Source organism: Salvia miltiorrhiza, chromosome 3 (assembly GCF_028751815.1).
Source record: "Salvia miltiorrhiza cultivar Shanhuang (shh) chromosome 3, IMPLAD_Smil_shh, whole genome shotgun sequence".
Taxonomy (NCBI): domain Eukaryota; kingdom Viridiplantae; phylum Streptophyta; class Magnoliopsida; order Lamiales; family Lamiaceae; genus Salvia; species Salvia miltiorrhiza.
In genome coordinates, this window is record NC_080389.1 from 15,081,533 (window position 1) to 15,100,913 (window position 19,381).

General features: G+C 36.7%; 1 protein-coding gene across 3 annotated transcripts; it reads right to left on the reverse strand.

Annotated features, from left to right (window-relative positions):
* Window positions 1–7,805: 7,805 nt before the first annotated feature.
* On the reverse strand, window positions 7,806–13,712 carry LOC131017793 (uncharacterized). 3 transcript variants are annotated; one of them, XR_009099860.1, is made up of 13 exons: window positions 13,146–13,706; window positions 12,337–12,506; window positions 11,532–11,609; window positions 10,976–11,055; window positions 10,657–10,741; window positions 10,017–10,436; window positions 9,481–9,588; window positions 9,008–9,075; window positions 8,791–8,878; window positions 8,608–8,679; window positions 8,432–8,485; window positions 8,207–8,355; window positions 7,806–8,066 (listed from the first exon to the last, which is right to left on the reverse strand). XR_009099860.1 is itself a non-coding variant. In XM_057946520.1 (12 exons), the coding sequence occupies exons 1-12, from the start codon at window positions 13,561–13,563 to the stop codon at window positions 8,266–8,268; spliced, it is 1,725 nt and encodes a 574-aa protein (XP_057802503.1). In that variant the 5' UTR covers window positions 13,564–13,712; the 3' UTR covers window positions 7,806–8,265. The 3 variants fall into 3 exon arrangements, 2 of the variants coding, with proteins under 2 accessions (XP_057802503.1, XP_057802502.1); XM_057946520.1 differs by having other exon boundaries at window positions 7,806–8,355; window positions 12,337–12,500; window positions 13,146–13,712; XM_057946519.1 differs by having other exon boundaries at window positions 7,806–8,355; window positions 13,146–13,712.
* Between the last annotated feature and the right edge of the window lie 5,669 nt (window positions 13,713–19,381).

Consider the following 19,381-nt stretch of genomic DNA (forward strand, 5'->3'; position numbering starts at 1 on the left):
AAATTTTTATTGTGTAATTGATGTTAATTATTATATTTTAAATTATTTAATCATTTGATGTTGATTATTATATTTTATTTTTAAAATATACTATTTAGCATTTGCTTATAATTTGCGCATCTCGTACTGTATGAATTTGCGCATACTATAGTGTATGAATTTGCGCATAGTGTATCAATTGTGCATAGTTTATGAAGTGCACATAGGTGTTTCTAATTTGCGCATAGGTGTTTCTAATTTGCACATAGTAATTGCATAAAGCATAAATTAAGCATAGTAATTGCATTGTTTCGCATAGTAATTGTATTGTTTAAATTTGCGCATTGTTTGAATTATTTCTTGCGCATAGTATTTCAATTTGCGCATAATGTATCTATATTCGTATTTTATTTATTTTTTATTTAAAATTGTTATTGAATTACTTTTGTCTTGTAACAGGGGGCTCATACTCTTTTGAGACCGAGCACTAAATAATGTTTCTTATTTATTTATACATTTCTAATCAATTTTTACATTTAAAAATTATTAAATAATCATATAAATTTATAGATAAATTATATACGATTAAATAATGTATAAAACTATTAGATGAATCCAACATATCTATTTAATTATAAATCCTACATATCCATTTGATTATCAGAGCCATTATATAACTACATTAGTACGTGGCATCGTATAATCACTCAATTCTAATTTTCCTCAATTTTCATTCATTCTTATTTATTTATACATTTAAAAACTATGAAATAATCATATAAATTTATAGATAAATTCTATACTATTAAATAATCGTATAAAACTATTAGATAAAGTCTGTACTATTAAATAATCGTATAAAACTATTAGATAAATCCAACATATTCATCTAATTATAAATCCTACATATCAATTTGATTATCGGAACCATTATATAACTCATGACCTTCTATTTTTCCAGCCAAATTAAAACACATTAGCACTTCGAGGGTCCATTCGTCTGTTTTCAAACGCATGAAATCCCTCTTAACCTCATACCAACTTTTCTTATATATATAAACTCAATGACCAACAAGAACTCATCATGTCTCACAATTCATCTTTTTTTCACCCAAAAAATTTAACTTAATAAAATGATGGCATTCAGAATAGGAATCCTTATACCCACTTAATTGAGATTTTTCCAAGTGTGACTAAAACTTAAATAAAGTATACCAATAAATTAATCCACAAAAAGCAATCAATTCAAATGTCAATTCATTTTTTAGAAAATATATTCTTCAACTAAATGTTATAAATAAATAAAATACATGGCTATGCCCAATCTATATATATATATATATAATAGCAAAATAAACCATATTCTACGTGGTGCCGTATAATCACTCTATTTTAATTTTCCTCAATTTTCATTCATTCTTATTTTTTTTAATAAATTTTTAATCAATTTCCATATCTAAAAAAATATTTATATTTGTATTTTATTTTATTATATAATATTAGTTTAAGTTTATCACATCATACTCACAAATTAATATGTATATAATACGTTTATATATAGATGTATTCACTTAAATAATTAATTATATATATATATATATATATATATATATATATATATATATATATGATTGAATATGATTTCAAATTTGACGATGTTGTATAAAGTTTGAGACGAGATGATACTCGTAACTCAAATTTTTGTCTTTCAAGTTTTAGAGATGATGCTCATAAGTAAGAGGTGAGATTACCAAGACTCAATTATTTCTATTATCATAATCTACATTTAATTGGCGAAAGTGATTAAGATTAATATTATTTCAAATATTGTATTACTAATTTAATTTGATCATATCAAATTAATTAAAGAAATAATTTATATATAAACTATTTCATATGCTATAGTAATAAAAATAACATAAAATAATTATAAATGATGACATAAAATAATTCCCGTCAAATTTCGACGGGTTAAACGCTATTACATGTTAGATACATTTTGCGCATAGAAATAAAATGCACGCATAGATTGTTTTAGTTCACTAATTGAGACTGAATTGCGCATTGTCTAATTTTTATGCCTTTAATATCTTTAATTAAAATTCGTTTCTTTATTTAGTTTAATTTAAATTACAATTACCTCTTCACCAAATCGCTTCACTTCGTGGAAGGAAGAAACTTCAATTTTTTTGGTTTTCGTAAGAACCGGACAAAAGTTTCGATCATTTACTATGTTTCAATAGAATTACATTGTCTCGTATAGCAAACACCAAACCAATTTATGATAGTATCAAATAGCTAACATGTGAAATAAGTATATACTTTTTTTATGTGGACAATTCATTCACAAGATATTTAATGTAGGTGTTACAGCTACACTACATTTTCACGGAAAAGTTTTCAAGAAATAATTAAGAAAATTCTTTTTTTTTATTCACAACTCATAACAGTGCACAACTTAGGAAATTAAGAAATTTCTTTAAAAAAAAATGGCGGATCAAAAAATAGGGAAACAAAATTAGGTAATTGTATTTACACTATGCGCAACTAAAAGGTTTAAAAAAAAAATAATGCACCACTTAGGAATTGGGGGAAACAATTAAGAGAAATTTTTTAACAATGTAATGCTTATATTAGGATATTGTTTTTCAATTATGCGGAAATTGCTCATAGGACAACAATGAGCAAAAGATTACAACAATGCGCACCTATTATGCGCATAACATTACAACAATGCGCAAATTAAATTTGCAACAACTATACGCCATTTCGAACAGTGCGGAACTTTGTAAAATTATTTCAAAGATTCTGCGCAATTTGTGCAGGAAAAAAAAAACAATAACAAGTATAGCGCATACTAACTTAATATTTAGGATTAAATGCGCAAGTCAATTGCGCATAACATAGATACATTGCGCAAATGAAGTTTCTGAAAGAAAGTACAATCCTATCTAACACGGAAAACAAAATACTTTCAAACACACCCAATCATTAGCGTACGAAAATGATTGATCGACAGCTTTTAGTAACCGAAGAAGTATTAAAATAATAACATGGTTATGGGGTAAATGTATTAGAAAAAGTGGGTATTTTCAAAATTGAGTTTGAGACATATGGGTAGAATAGAATTCCTCCCTATGTATATATATATATATATATATATATATATATATATATATACATTTGAGCTTCTCAATATATATTTCGTTTCATAAGAATTTACAGTAAAGCTCATCAAAATGTACTAACTTGTAAATTCCTTCTCACTTCTCAACACATTTGAGCTTCTCAATTGAATTTTCCCCTATATATATATATATATATATATATATATATATATATATATATATATATATATAGGGAGAGGTTCAAATAAGAACCACTAATAAAATAAGAACGGAGAACCATTTTAAGCCATTCGATCATCAAGATCTACGGTGGATGCATCATCTTGGTGGATGGATGCAGGTGTTGGGTTCGAATCCTGAAGGGAGCAAAAAAATTATTTTTTTCGGATGCATTAAATTTAATAGCGGATGCATTAATTTGTATAGCAGATGCAGTAATTTTATTGGTTCTTATGTTCTCACGATAATTGTGGTTCTCACTGTAACCGCACCCTATATATATATATATATATATATATATATATATATATATATATATATATTTGTTACAGATATCATGGGAATCATTGTATCAAGTTACAAGCCACAAATTAAAGAGATTAATAGAAGGCAAACAAAGCTAATGGAAATTGTCATAGAAGATCTTGAGTACGTAAATTGAAGAACAATATTTTATTTATTTGTAATTTCAGATCTTAATATGTATTTTTTTATACATGCAGGCAAAAGACTTTATCGTGCACTTTATGCGGAAAATATGCTGATGAATTAAATGATTTCCTTAGTCTTGAGCCAAAAGAACCAGTTTGCATTATGATTAAATTCTATCGTGCAAATCAGTACAACGGTGAAAATAAATATCATTTGTGTTTTGTTATGGTTTATTAACAATAATAAGTTTTATTTTGCAGGAGATTTGAAAATTTCAAGTACATATAATGCTACAGAAATTGTTCTAGATGAGAGCATAGAAGAAATCAAGCAAATGATTGAAAGGTAAAACAAATAAATATCATTAGTTTAAATCAATAAATATTAAAATAATTATAAGTTAATAAGAGACATTGTAAGGTTTTGTTTGGGATAGCCCCCTCCGTCGCCCTAGCTTGCCCTAGCCGAGCCGTCATTCTCCGGCCATGACTTCCGGCCACTCCTCACGTGGTGGCCATGACCGATCGGCCCTGAATCTCCCCACTGTCTCCAACAATTTCATCTCGCCTCAGCGTCGCTCTCCCGCTGAGGGTTTGACGCCCTCCATGCCAAACAGCCCCAAGCTTCTTGGCCCCCAACACCCAGTCTCGCTATGGTTAGTGCAGTGGCAAACCACGGTGCAGCAGGCCACCACTCTTCAGTGGCGATCGCGTCGGCCTCAAGCCAAAACCCTGGCAATCCTGCAAACCCTAACCATGCTAGGGCTACTAGTCCTAATAACAAGGCCGCGTCAGAAGCCACCTCTCCAGCGGCGAATTCGACTGCCTCTACTCATCCTGAAAACCCTAATCATACTAGGGTTACCTCCCCAGACACCAAAGCTCCGGCTGAAGCAACATGGTGAAGCGCCCTGATATTCCAGCGCAAAAATTTCAAGCCTTACGTCCTAAGAAAGATAGGGATGTGGATTCTCTCATGATCCCGCAAGATGATTTCAAGTTTGCCCTCATCGGGAGGCTGATCCTGCATAAAGGCGACAATAGAGGTGGCCACGGTTCGGTTCCCGATTCGAACCGAAACCGGAACCGCCGATTCCCGGTTCCAAAAACTGGAACCAGAACCGAACTGAAAAATAACCCTCACGGTTTTGGTTCCGAACCGTGAACCGGAGGTTCCGGTTCCGGTTCCGAACCGCCGGTTCCGGTTCGAACCGTTAGAACCGTCCGTTTTTTTTGTTTTTTTTATAAATGTAATTTGTATTATTTTATGTATTGTTGTGTAAAATTTCATGAAATTTGCTTTAATAAAATAAATGACACAAGAAAATATAAAATCTATATACATTATTTTCTAAATTGAACTTATAATTCAAAGTTACACCTTACAACTCTTATAAATAAAATTTACAAATTACAACATTTGAATGCAAAAATAAAATTAAGGTAATTTAGTTTACTTTTTACAACTAAAATTACAAGTTTTAATGAGTAAAAATAACAATTATCGTGAAAAAAATACTAATAATTTTGAAATATTACATTTCTTCATATGAATAATTAATTTTTATTAAGTCAATAATTACTCTTTTTCTATTTTTTTTCATTTTTAAAAAATATTACATTTATTCATATTAATGATTATTTTTTCTTATGACTATAATTACTTGACCAAATCATTAAAATTACAAGTTTTCGTGACTAAAAATAACAATTTTCGTGAAAAAAGTAATAATTTTGAAATATTACATTTCTTCGTATGAATAATTACTTAATATAAGACAATAATTACTTTTAATAAGCATAAAGACCACGGTTCCACGGTTCCACGGTTCTAACCGTGGAACCTTCGGTTCACGGTTCCAAGGCGGTTCTGGCACGGTTCCATCCCGGTTCTCGGTTCCACGGTTCGGTTCCGGTTCGGAACCGAGAACCGGCGGTTTGAGAAATCCGAACCGTAACTAAACCGGCCGAGCACGGTTTTGGTTCCGGTTCGGAACCGTGTATCTCGGTTCCGGTTCCAGAACCGTCCCAGACAGTCTGGTTTTCCGGTTCGGTTCCCGGTTCCGGTTTTTTTGGCCACCTCTAGGCGACAAGCCTCGTCCGGTGCACGACCTCAGATCACGAGGACGTGACAACTTGTTTCGATGGGCAAGAGTTATTTTACGTTTAAGTTCGCTTTTTTTGGCAAATAAGAAAACGATGAAGAGGAAGCATGTTTTGGACCTCAGCACCGGACACCTACAGCTTAGGGAATGAACTCCACAGTTTGATCCTTATAAAGAAGCCTCTTCTCTTGCCCAAATTTGGGTCCATATTTACTATATTCCCCTGGAATTTTGGCACCTCGAGATCATCACCGGCATTGGAAGTCACTTGGGGCAACCTATATGTATTGATGGCGCTAGCGCTCATGGTGAAGTTGGCCACTTTGCCCACATCCTGATCGAAATCAATTTATCTATGCTGCTCTCGGATATACTCTTGATTGATGAAGGTAACACTTCCTTTTATGTTGAATTCGGCTTTGAATCAATGCCGTTATTTTGCTCGCGTTGTAGAATAACACGTCACTCCACGGAGAAGTGTCGAAAGTAGGCTAGTAACAGTAACACCCCTGAGGAGAAATCTGAAGTGGTCTCCAACGACCTTAAGGAGAATTCTGATGTGGTTTCCAAAGAGAAGTCTGTGTTTGCTGTTCCGAATAAGAGCTCGGTGAATGTTGATCAGAGGCTTGCTATCAAGGAGAGCACGACTGTGGAGAGGATTATTTCGGCTCGGCCAACATGGCAACCGAAGGGGAAAAATGGCGTTGCTACAACGAATAAGTTCACGGCGATTGCTGAACTGGATCCAACGCCGTCTTTGACAAGACCTGACTTGCTTGAAGCAATTTTGGTTCCGAATAATGCTGTAATTGAGTCCTCCACTGAACAGATCATGGAGAAGCAGCGGGCTGTTTCTCAACACGTGGTGGAACTGGGTGAGATCGTGGTTGATAGTGGGGTGAGAGATGCTTCGGAGATGCCAATTCTGGAAGACGATTCTGGCCAGCGCGATAGTGATTTGCCTCTGGAGGAGCAACCATGTCACGAAGCGACGCAACGAAGTGACACAGGAGGAAGAGACACAGGTTGTTGATAGTGCCAAAGATTTAAAGGCCCTCGTGGTGGAGAACGCCATGAAAATCTAACACCTGGATAACTATATTCATGGATTAGCCCCGACTGTTGACTAAAGGCGAGTTGCCTTGTTCCAGAGAAGCGGCGACTCGGCGGCGTCGAACTAGAGAGAAGGAGGTGGTCGGAAACGGTCGTCTGCTAGTCAGGTTTTGGAAGAGGATCGTCTGAGCTATTTGCGGCTGAAACCGCAGAACAAGGAAAGAGGGTTCTCTAATTTGCAATCGGAGTTTCTGATTTGGTGAGAGAAGAGTAGAGAGAGCAGAGCCGACGGGTCAGACATGCCTCTGTCTGACCCCGACGAAGATTCAAAGGCTAGGGCTAAGGCTCGATTTGGTTGTTTCGCTAAAATTGAGAAAGGTGAATCGAGAGAGTGGCATAGATTGAGAGAGGATGAACCAGAGAAAATGAGGTGGTCGGAAACATTCGTCTACCCGCCGGAGAAGGAGCCACCGCGGTGGCGGCGTCAGAATCAGACGGAAGAGAGAGTTGTTGTGTCATGTTCGATTTTGGGAGAGAGATGACCGAGTTTTTCTTCCACTGGGGCCCACCTTAATTAAAAAAACAAAATAGGATTTCAAATGGTGTTAACCCCCGTTAAAACGCGAGGGGTATTTGGTCCGATTTTGCCACGTTGAGGTAGTAAACAGCTCTGACCTTGACTATAGGGTCCTATAAGCGATAGGGACGCCGACGACGGAGGGAAATTTGGTATTTAACCCTTTGTTGGTTGACAAATCCATTTTCATTAGCCAGTTGACTTATATTGGCCCACAAAATACATTTTCAAACAGTGTCATTGATTTTCACAAAAAAAAATTCACATCGTAAGGCATTTTTGTCTCTTCACTTCATGCTTTTATAAAAGTGGGTACAAGTAATATCTAGATATACATTATCAAAGATCATACTCCAAAATGGTTTCTACAATACAGTGAGCACAGAATGGTATGATTTGAAGGATAAATACATTTTCATTTACATTTATCCAGTTTTACAATGTAGAGATAGAGATTAATTCCCAAGAAAAATAAGTCGAAAATATTCTATCCCTCAATCAGAAGAGTTGAACACATTATGTGTGTCGCTCTCCATTTCCTTCAACCTACACATGCTGTAACAGCACGTATCCTCTGTAGATTAATGGAGCATATTTTCTCACATTAATATGAGGCGAAAATCATAATTGACACACTTTAGCAATTAGAACAAGCCAACCTCCTCTCTTGCACAAGATGCAATAACTTGGATTGCTTAGAGTGAGTGATCTAACCTCGTTGGCGAATCTGTACGAAATGGATGTGATGCTCACACCCCCATGTTCTTCAGCGACTACCTGTCTGAAATCTGGTCGGCAGGAACTGGCTCAGAACTAAGAAGTCTCTCAGCTTCATCATTTGCCTCAGCTTGCAGTCTCCATTTCTGCAATGACAAAAACACGACTGTCACATACAATGTTCAGTTTTTCTTGTTTCGCCTATTGAATATAACAACATGCCTCTTCAAGATTCTCAATTTCCATGATTTGCTCTATCTGCTGAGCAATATTTTCCTGCCAAAAGGATAACCCAAAATTTATAAAGATGGTTTTTGTATGATGGAATTGATATGAAGACCTGGGAGCTGTCTAGTAGGCGGTTTCTATGTCTTAACCACAGAAAGAAGACGACATACCACATTGCTGATTGCTTCTGCAGCAACAACGTCCACGTCCAGTTCTACCTCAATTTCAATCATTGAAGAGATCTGAAAATATTAAGGCTAATCATGTGCTATTCATGACTTAATATCTCCAAATAATTTTATACAAGCATCTTTTTTTTTTCAGAATTCGTTTTTTTCGCAAAGATCACATACTCTGGCATAGCTTTCAATCAGTTCAATCCGAGTCTCGAGGGAACTCTCCAAGCCTTCACGCACCCTTTTGACTCTATTTCTTCTAGCACTAAAATAAAATGTAAAATCTAGTTAACAAATGAACCCAAAAGAAATTTCCCCATCAGAACAGATCCATAGATCGATGGCAGATATTGAAAGTTAAGAAAGTGGGCATGGGGGAGGTAGAAAACAATACCGATAAGAAGGTTCTCCAACAGCATAAATTTTGTTCTCCAACTGGCACATGCGAGCAAGCATCCAGACCTGAAGGCCAATATATTGATTAAACATCATCAAGAGATTGTCCTGGCCCAGCCCTATATTAAAGCATTACTATATATCATGATTCGTGATCCATGGGCATAGGGGGACAAATTTTGAGAAAGCTTAATCTCACTAGAAATTCAACTATATACTTAATTTAAGATAAACAAGATACTAGTAATTCGTTGGAAGCAGAAAGGAAATTTTGGCATATATAAATCAACCAAGAGTAGTTTCATAATATCACTTAATAGCATCAAATAGTTCCAGGAATTACTGCAAATTCCACCAGGCAGTGGCACAAAGATGAATTGCTAGTGTTTCTTTCATCAATATATCATTAAAAAATAAATAAACGAGATCTGCAAATAATAACCAGTAATCATTAGTATTCCAGGATAGAACCTCATTTTCAGCAGCCTTCTTCAATTCCTTGATGCGAGACTGGAGTACGTCATACTGAGATAATAGCTGCTGCCTTATGGATGTTACATCCACTAGTCTTTGTGGAAGCTGGCAACAGAAAAGAGATAAACAAGTAAGCATGACTGTCGTCTCAAAAATTATTCGAGATTTGAGAAAAGAACGTAAATTAAGTAGCTAAACTGTTGAGGAAGCCGCATATCTAAAACATACTTTCCTTCAGTTGTCACTTGAGATGCACACATCATGATATTAGAAGATAGACACAATAAGCTATGGGATTATTGAGAAATCCAGAAATAATAAACATAATCTTGTGCAGCATGGCTTCTAATCCTAGCTACGCAGCCCAAAAATTACATGTGTACAGAAGCTAGTAAAATTTCACAGAAAATGGGAAACTGTTGAAGACCATCATGGCATCACAGAAGCTCCAGAATATAACAAATTCTATGCTTGATAAGTTCTCAAGCAGAAAATCAAGGCTGCAGAGGCAGTAGTTTAGCAAAGAGACCTGCCTTGTTAAGCTGAGGAAGAACCAGACTGCTAAAAGTTACACCCACAGCCAGCGAAGAAAATGCAGCAGCTGCAATGAACTGAGGCAAGCTAGGATCGAGCATGCCAGAGGCTGCATCACCAGTGGCAAAGACCGCAAGAATGGGGAATAAAATAGATGGACTCAGTATGGAATTGGCAGCATCTTTTTGGGGGGCTCTTAATAATCGCGATTCTCTACCATCTTTATGATTTGTCAGGCACATGGGCTCCCCAGGGTAGAAATTTGGAGCTCGTGGACTCAGCTTTATAGGACCAACCTCTCTGTAAACACTTAATGGAGCTGCTATGGCAACAGTAACTCTTTCTCCTTCCTGAGCAGGAAGATCAACCGTTTCAGTGGCAAACCTGTGAGTTCTTGCTAAGCCAGAAGGGGTCTCCACCTACAGGAGCAAATTTGTATAAATCAGAACTGCAGACTTTCAGATAGGAACTTCAAAGTAAATGAGCGTCCAGTTCTCCAAAAGGGTAATCTTTCAGTGTTGAAATGAATTTAAAATTCGCAAAGATTGCACTCAATAATGCACCAAAATCTAGGAACATAAACATGCAAACTTGATTTATCCTAAATCCAAACATGAAAAAGATTTATGCAAATGTTACCACAATGGAGTGAACTGCAGCTGGAATATTTTGTTTCATAATTTGCAAGAACTGTAGCCCGCGTTTCCATGCAGGGACATCCATGCTGCGTTCGGCAGTAGGAGATCCTTAGAACAAGTGAATATCCCAGGATCAACACCATGTGCATTTATACTTTCTTATTATCGGCTCAAGTAAACAACAAATAACATGAGCATCTTGTCACTAGATGCCTGTGGTGTGTTGGACTTGTCTGTCACTGACTAAATACAATGACTCTACATGTTAACAGAGAAAGGAACTTAAAATATACACATGACAGAAAATGAGAATAGTTTACCCAATTTCTTCAGATTCCATGGTGAGGATGTTCCCTGAAACTAGTTCATACTGATAACGGCACTTTGAGCAGGATACAACCTGAAAATGAAGTGTCCATATTAACAACAAAATTGAGAATCAGCAACCAGAATCTCCTAAAGATTCGATAAACTTGGTAAAATCGTGTCTGATCAGTGCTTCCAAAGAAAATGAAACAACCTTCACATAGATCAACTTCTTTTAATGAACCTTGGGTATATAGGTATAGCCATAAGAACTTATTTCATTTCATCGAGATAATCTACGACCTTTATTGGTCTATCCCTATTTTGGGCAACAGATCATGGCCATTCACTCATACATATGTAGTAAGGAAATGAGGCAGGATCAAGAATTTCCTTTTACTAATAAGCCAAAAAATACATTGCTACACACTCAAATAAAGAAAAATTTACAATGATAAAATATTGACCCACTAAGCAGGGGTAGAAGAAAATGATAGTGCTGGATCCAAAGCCATAATATGGACTAGTAATTGAAGGGTTAACTATATGATCGAGATTGTATGCACATGCCTGAATGCCTTGCTGTGGTTGAGCGACAGCAACGGCTATCATACAAGTGGGGCATCTCACCACCTTACCGAAAGGAACCTGCAAAAGAATTCTTACAATTACGTGGTTAGGAAATACGTATTCTGCCCATGTTAGTTTCACTCCGGAAAGCATGGATAAACTTTCAGAAGTAGTCTTCCAATAAATAGGAAAACCTAGAAGATGGCCATTGATAAAGCAATCTCATACGAGTTGCAATCCTTGAACAGTTGTACCCACCGGACACCATGACACAGTTTTCCAAGTTTAAAAGATCTAAAATGTGATATATCTGTCTTACTATAAAAAAGTACATTAAAGTTTTAAGATAGCAATAAGAAAGTAAAAAAAGAGAATCCAGTTCGAATGAAAAATCAATCTGCACATTAATGTAATCGAGTGATAACAGAAGGGGCAACAACTGTTTATCATTTCAGAAGCCGGATCTAGCTATAATCTTCAGGCTAGTACAAACAACCAGATTATAAGGTCTACTATATGCTTAGATATGGAACTTAACCCTTGAGATATTTACATTGGACAAAATAGTTACATTTTCTCCCAATATCAGCTATCATGACATACAAATAGCATAAGTGATCTACCACCATATACAAAAAGGAAAAAGAACCCAGGAAAGGTATTGAGCAGGTTTGTTGCAACGAAGATCGACAATGTTCCAAGTTTCATTAAAAACCAGTGATCAAACAACTACAAGAAAGTACAAATGTCACAATTAAGTGATAATCACACACATTGTCAGTGACCAAGTCAGATAGATACATACCTCTTCGCCAGGAGACACTCCCACTCGGCAAACACAGTCAACCATTCTAAGGGCATCTGAAACCCTTAGTGATGCTGCAAGGCCCTTCACTAACAACATATAAGTATTCACATCTGGCCTTGACCACTTCCATCTCTCTACTGAAGTAGCATTCTCCACCCAACCTGTGCCTTCAATGAAAGTGTTGAAACCAAATGGAAAAAGTTGAATCACAATAACATTATTTAAAACAGGTAAAAGGAAGCCAAAAGAAAGACAAAACAGTTGGTTGCAATAAGAAAATATCAATTTACTTATCAAGTAAAACCTAAAGGCAAAAGTTCGCCACTGAAGTAGCCATTCAAAAGCACAATTCATATTCTCTATGGTGCAATGCAAGTTTTGGGTATGATCAAGGAAGGCATACACACTCTCATCTATACGTTATAAACTAAACCCATCCTTGTTGCAGAAAACAAATCAAAGAATTAAATAAAGCACTACATAGATTAATCTAGGCAACTCAATCCGTATGCATATTATGGCTGAAAATCCTACGTCAATATTATGATCACTCAGAATTCTTAAAATCCTTACATTATTACAGCACGGAGATGAAGAAAACATAATTAACCGATACAACCCCCAAGAACGCTCCATTGACAAACCAATTCACCAAAATATGTGCTCAATATTATTATTACCCGATTTTTTTTAATTACCTCATACATCGCTCAGATCAGATCAAGCAAATCAATCAGTACATACGCAATCATTCTAAGTAAATACAAGGCTGACACGAAGGCATAAACATCTGAGCGTTTCCGTACCCGAACCGAAGCTAGAGCGCATGGCGGAGAACACGGAGAGAGTCAAGTCAGCATTGCCACGATCAAGCGCGGCAGAAATAATCAACCGGCAGTCCGAAGCAGAGACAACGCCGCCGCTGCGTCGGTCCTCCGAAATTAAACGCAGGACCTCGGCGGCGTCCGCGGCGGCAGAAACACGGGCCAGCAGCTCATCGTGGAGAAGCTCCGACGCCAGCTTGCTCCCTTCCTCCGGCGAGGAGGACACCCGACTGTTGGCGTTGGAGGCGGCAGCGGTCTGTCTGGAAATGGGGGAAGCAAAATTGAAGTGGTGCTTGGTCTTGGCGGGAAAGAGGAAGCAAAAGTGGGGGGCGGCGGCGTGTTGCCTGGGTGGGTGGAGGGGGAGCAAAGGGGAGGAGCAGCAGCAGGACTGAAGATTCATGTGTTTGTGTGCTATTTCAGAAAATAAATTTCAAGCGGGATTTTAGAGAGAGAAATGCAGAATTCGGATTTAGGAGTAAGAGTAGAGACAGAGGTTAGGGATGAAGTATGAGAATGAGAGGCCCTCGTAAAACCACACTTGATAAAAATGACCAAAAAAATATATATATATTCAACAAAAAAATAAACATAACAATTCAAGTATTATCACTCGCTTCATTCATCAAAAAATACTCATCTGTATAAAACTCCCCCGGTCCCAGTTTAATAGGCTCAGTTCCTTTCGGCACGGAAACTAAGAAATACATTATTTGAAAGAAAAAAAGTGGGTTCCACACCAATTAAATATTTAATCACACCTTTACTTTACAATTAAATTAAGCAATTTAAGGTAATGGAGATCAACCACTTTTAAAAAAAAAAATAGTAATGCAGATCAAACAAAGGCCAGCCTTCGACAAACCTCAACACAAATCACATTAAGAAAAATTGATGTTCAAAATCCAAAGTCACAAAGAACTTTGTTTAATGCTTCCAGAAAATCGGAAAATTGATGTTCAAAATTGATGCCGGAAATTGAGGAGAGAAGGAAGGGAGGTGGCTGGAGTTCTGGACAGTCGTCGGAAATTGAAGAGAGAATGGTGACTTGGGAGGAGGAATGAAGTTGCCAGGATCTGGAGGGGGAGAAGAGAGATCTTTGACTTGAAAATCTGGACTAAGCTTTGAACTTCGTTTTGGGGTTATTGAGTCGAGTCGGGTGGGAGTTGATACTGTTGAGCCGAGAGATAGAGGGAGACGGTGGTTGGCGGTGAGCTAACCGCTGCTGTCGGTCGGAGCTAGGGAGAAGCAAGATCTGAGGGAGGAGAGAACTCGAGGGAGGTCAGCGCTACTTCGTCAGAAGTGGAGCCGCGGCGGCAAATCTAATTGAGAGAGGGCGTTCGCGCAGCGACGTTAGGCTCCGTCTGCTGCTGCTGTTTGCCGGATTCTAAAGGGAGATGCGGTGGCAGCCGGCATTGGCTACTGTCGTCGGAGTTTCAGAGGGGGATGGCGGCGGCGGGGTTGTGAGTATGAACGTGGTGGCGGTCGGCGGCGGCTGGCAAGGAACGACGACACCCCCCTCACGCGCAACGTAGACTATCACAAACGTCATCTGTTGACAACGATATTGGGGAGGCCCATCATTGGATTGGGTTGGCTCTGATATCATGTTAGAAATGGATAATAGGCCCGTTCCTCCCTTAAAAGGCCTTATAAGGGAGAGGGTTTCTTCATCATATAAAGTGGCTCATGCCACCATCTCCAATCCAATGTGGGACACTTCAATAGAGGTGCAGTATGGGGTCTGTGTCGCCGGAGCTCTGGCCGTTGAAGAGCGGAGGGAAAGTCGAAGAGAGAGAGTGTGTGTGGCGAGGAATGAAATTAAAGTGAGAAATTAATACTATTAGAGTTTTCAAATTAAAGGGTATATCTTCCCTTAATTAAGAATTAAGAAGTCCCTAATTATTTCTAATTTAAGACTGAGCCTATTGGACTGGGACGTCTCAAAAAGGAAAATGACTGGGACGAGATGGAGTATATAAAAGAGGAGTTTTCTCCCTCCATTTTTTTCTCTCTTCTTCCATCAATTTTTTCATTATTTTTTTCTCTTTTTTTATAATTATAATTCTTTTCTAAATATCGTCAAATTTGATTTATAAAAAAATATTTAATATGCATCTTAAGTTTAAGTTCGTAACAAAATCTGGTATAAAAATCATCAAAAATGAATTTAAAACGAATAGGTTATTAAAATTTTAAAATATTTTATTTTCTTTCTCTTTGTTAAAATTTTACAACTTTTTTATTTATATCTGTGTATAAAATATTTATTTATTTATTATATGTGGAATACTCTATAATAATAATGTGTATATTAATTTTCATTAATTTAATTTTTTTTAATAACTACAATTATCATTACACTTTATACATAGTTGAAAATTACATTTTTAAATTGGGTAAATATCATATTAAACCTTGAATTATGTCCGCTTTATCAAAAATACCTTGGAACTTTCGAAATGCTCTCTAAACCCTCAAAGTATCATGGCTTTATCAAATATATCTCGCATATCTTTTTCGGCCACCAGAAACGTGATGTGGCTCGCCGAATGCCACAGTGTAATTTAAATTCTATTTTTTTTAATCCATGCCAATTTATATTCTCTCTTTTTTAATCCATGTCATTCTATAAATCAAAATCCTTCCTAAAAATTAAAATCCAAATTGAACTTCTTTCAGGTCTCCATGGCGGCCGAGACAAATGTAGTTCTCTCTAATATGTTCCAATATGGATAGCAAAATGCATATTAGCAAAATTCAGATTGCGAGTAGTGAGACAAATAGCAGACTCATTTGTATGTTCTAATCTGTTCCAAATTGCGTCTCATTTATAGAATTGCGAGTAGTGAGACAAATAGCAAATTCATTTGTATGTTCTAATCTGTTCTCTCTAATATGTTTCAAATTGTATTTTATTTATAGATCGAAGGTATGTAATCGTAGAATTTTGTTTAATTTCCAGGATGGATTTTGATTTATAGAATGACATGGATTAAAAAAGAGAATATGAAATTACATGGATTATAAAAAAAATAGAATGTAAATTACACTGTGGCATCTGGCGAGCCACGTCACGTTTCTAGTGGCTGGAAAAGAGATGCGGGATATGTACGATAAAACTCTGATACTTTGAGGGTTTAGAGAGCATTTCAAAAGTTTCAGGGTATTTTTGATAAAACGGGCATAGTTCAAGGTTTAATACGATATTTACCCTTTTAAATTCTAGATTTTATTGAATAATTGATATTTTATTTTTAAACTATATTTTGCATTTGTTTAAATTTTCATTTTGTTTAATATTTTTGTTTATTTATTTAAAATATCATTTAATTTTGATTTTTACCGTGCATCGCACGAATGAGGTACTAGTTTTTATTGATCTGTGAAAAAAATATCAATTTGACAATTTTATATTACTTCTGCCATCCAATTAGAGCATGCCGGACCGAGTCGCACATTGTGGCAGCATGCGCGTTGGCATGCCCCCATGGCTCATGTTCAGGTGCTTCCATGGTGTTGGGCACAGAGACGTTAAATGGCGAGCGCGTGCTATTCACGCGAGTAATTTTTTTTTTTAAATAGTTAAGTGTCAAATGCACCCCTAACATAGATATTTTTATCACGTCCAGTCCCTATACTAGACACTAGATCAATCAAGTCTCCGATGTCCGAATTTCGGTGCAATTAAGCCTTCCCCTAACGGCCGTTTAACTCTGTTAAGTATTTTAATTTTATTTTATTTTATTTTTTGATAAATTTACAATATTAAATAAAGAAATTAAAAGGCCGCGCCACATGGACTTGAACCCAAGACCTTTGGCATTAAGCATTAACCCAAGATAGTGGTGGACCTCCTTCGTCATCTCCATTGCTCTCGACCGGCTTGGTCTCTTCGGCGACCTCAAATTCAACACACTCATCTCGCCGAAGTCTCTACAGAACCTAACCCTCACCGGCCGCCTCGTGCCTGCTCTCAGTGTAATGTCGTCTCTCCAAGTGGTTGATCAGTTGGAGAATCAGTTCTACGGCCTGATTCCGGCTAGATTGACTGATCTATGGGCACTGCATTTCGTCAAATTCTCGAACAATAACTTCTCCGAGTGGTTCGCTGTTGGAATTTGCAACTTGCAACAATTGAAGGTGTTGGATTTACATTCGAATTAGTTGGAGAGAGATGTGGGGGAGCTGAGTTGAGGAATGTGGAACACTTGGATTTAAGCAGGAATCAGTATTTGATCAATTAGTTTCCTTTTGGGTAAAATTGATTGTAGCTGTGTTTTTTACATCGGGGCTTGAAGACGCTGCCCTCGGGACACGACGTAGATGTAGAAATTGGTCCCGACGAAGAAGAGGGTGAAGGACAAGTAATACCAGTTGAAGAAGTTGTTGATTCCTCCCTTTCTTCCTCTGTGGAGGCGTCAAACTGGTCGACTGCGCAATGTTAATCTTCCGGCGAGCTTGGCAAAGAAGAAAGGGTGGAAGGACTTAATTGCGTCCAAATTGGTGGTAGGTTCCACCACATACGAAATAAATAAAAAATTAAAATACTTAATGGATTTAAGCGACCATTAGTGGGGAGGGCTTAATTGCACCGAAATTCGAACATCGAGGGCGTGATTGTTCTAATATATAGTATAGGGGATTGAACGTGATACATGTATCTACGTTAGGGGTGCTTAACCCTTTCAGCTGGTCTTAGGTGCGACCGTCGCACAGTGTGCGACGGGTCCGCCCCGTCCCGGCCCGCATTCCAGACCCGAAATCCTAAATCCTAAATTATTACATTTGTTTATAATAATTATTACTTAATAAGCATGAAATATACATTTGTTCGCACAAATGTATACTTATATAAATATAGGTATTTTCCTTCATTTAATATACAATATTATATTTTCTAAACCCTAAATTCTATAAACTAAACCCTAAACCCTGTAAACTAAACCATAAGCCTGAACACTAAACCCTAATAGGTGTAAACTAAACCCTAAGCCTGAACACTAAACCCTAATAGGAGTATTTACTTTTAATAAGCATAAGATATACATTTGGTTGCACAAATGTATACTTATATTAATATAAATAGTTACCTTCATTCAATATAAAACATTATACATATCAATATACATTTATATGAACAAATGTATATATTATGTTTATTAAAAGTAACAATTATTATAAACAAATGTAATAATTAGGAGTATGGGTCAAACCCACGCGGGTCAGGGTTCGGGAGTCAGAAGGGCGGGTAGGGTTTGGAGCCGGGTCGACCCGTCGCACACCTGTGCAACGGTCGCACCCAATAATTTGCGTAACCCTTTAGTTAATTACGACTCAATTCTTTTTCTAGTATTATTAGTAGATTAATTATGAGTCCACTCTTCATTTTTAGTATAGGCCCATGAATTAGCACGAACCCTTCTCTTTCTTTTTCTTCACTCACCCACAGCACAAATTGAAACGGCTCAATGCTCTCTCTCTCTCTCTCTCTCTCGCACAAATCGCTCAGTGGCACTGCTCTCCCTATCTGTCTCTCTCGACTCTTGTTCATTGATTTCGCCACCTCGCATGAAGTGAAAATATGATGGAGTTTCCCTTATTTAATTTCTTGAATTTCTTTTTAGTTAATTTTAATTGATATTTTATTATTTATACGATTGATTCGTCATCTCATTTCAAACACATACACATTCTCATTTCTCCACAAAATTTTCCATTTATTTTTAAATTGGGTAAATATCATTTTCCATTTATACATAGTTGAAAATTACATTTTTAAATTGGGTAAATATCGTATTAAACCTTGAATTATGTCCGCTTTATCAAAAATACCTTGGAACTTTCGAAATGCTCTCTAAACCCTCAAAGTATCATGGCTTTATCAAATATATCTCGCATATCTTTTTCGGCCACCAGAAACGTGATGTGGCTCGCCGTATGCCACAGTGTAATTTAAATTCTATTTTTTTTAATCCATGCCAATTTATATTCTCTCTTTTTTAATCCATGTCATTCTATAAATCAAAATCCTTCCTAAAAATTAAAATCCAAATTGAACTTCTTTCAGGTCTCCATGGCGGCCGAGACAAATGTAGTTCTCTCTAATCTGTTCCAATATGGATAGCAAAATGCATATTAGCAAAATTCAGATTGCGACTAGTGAGACAAATAGCAGACTCATTTGTATGTTCTAATCTGTTCCAAATTGCGTCTCATTT

What these genes read in the sequence shown, in the direction of transcription:
- LOC131017793 (XM_057946519.1), bottom strand. Translation starts at nt 13,563, where the DNA reads ATGAATCTTCAGTCCTGCTGCTGCTCCTCCCCTTTGCTCCCCCTCCAC. An exon ending in ATGGAATCTGAAGAAATTGG is followed by an intron (nt 10,742 to 10,975) that starts GTAAACTATTCT and finishes TGCCGAACGCAG; the next exon opens with CATGGATGTCCCTGCATGGA. An exon ending in AGAAGGCTGCTGAAAATGAG is followed by an intron (nt 9,076 to 9,480) that starts GTTCTATCCTGG and finishes ATTGGCCTTCAG; the next exon opens with GTCTGGATGCTTGCTCGCAT.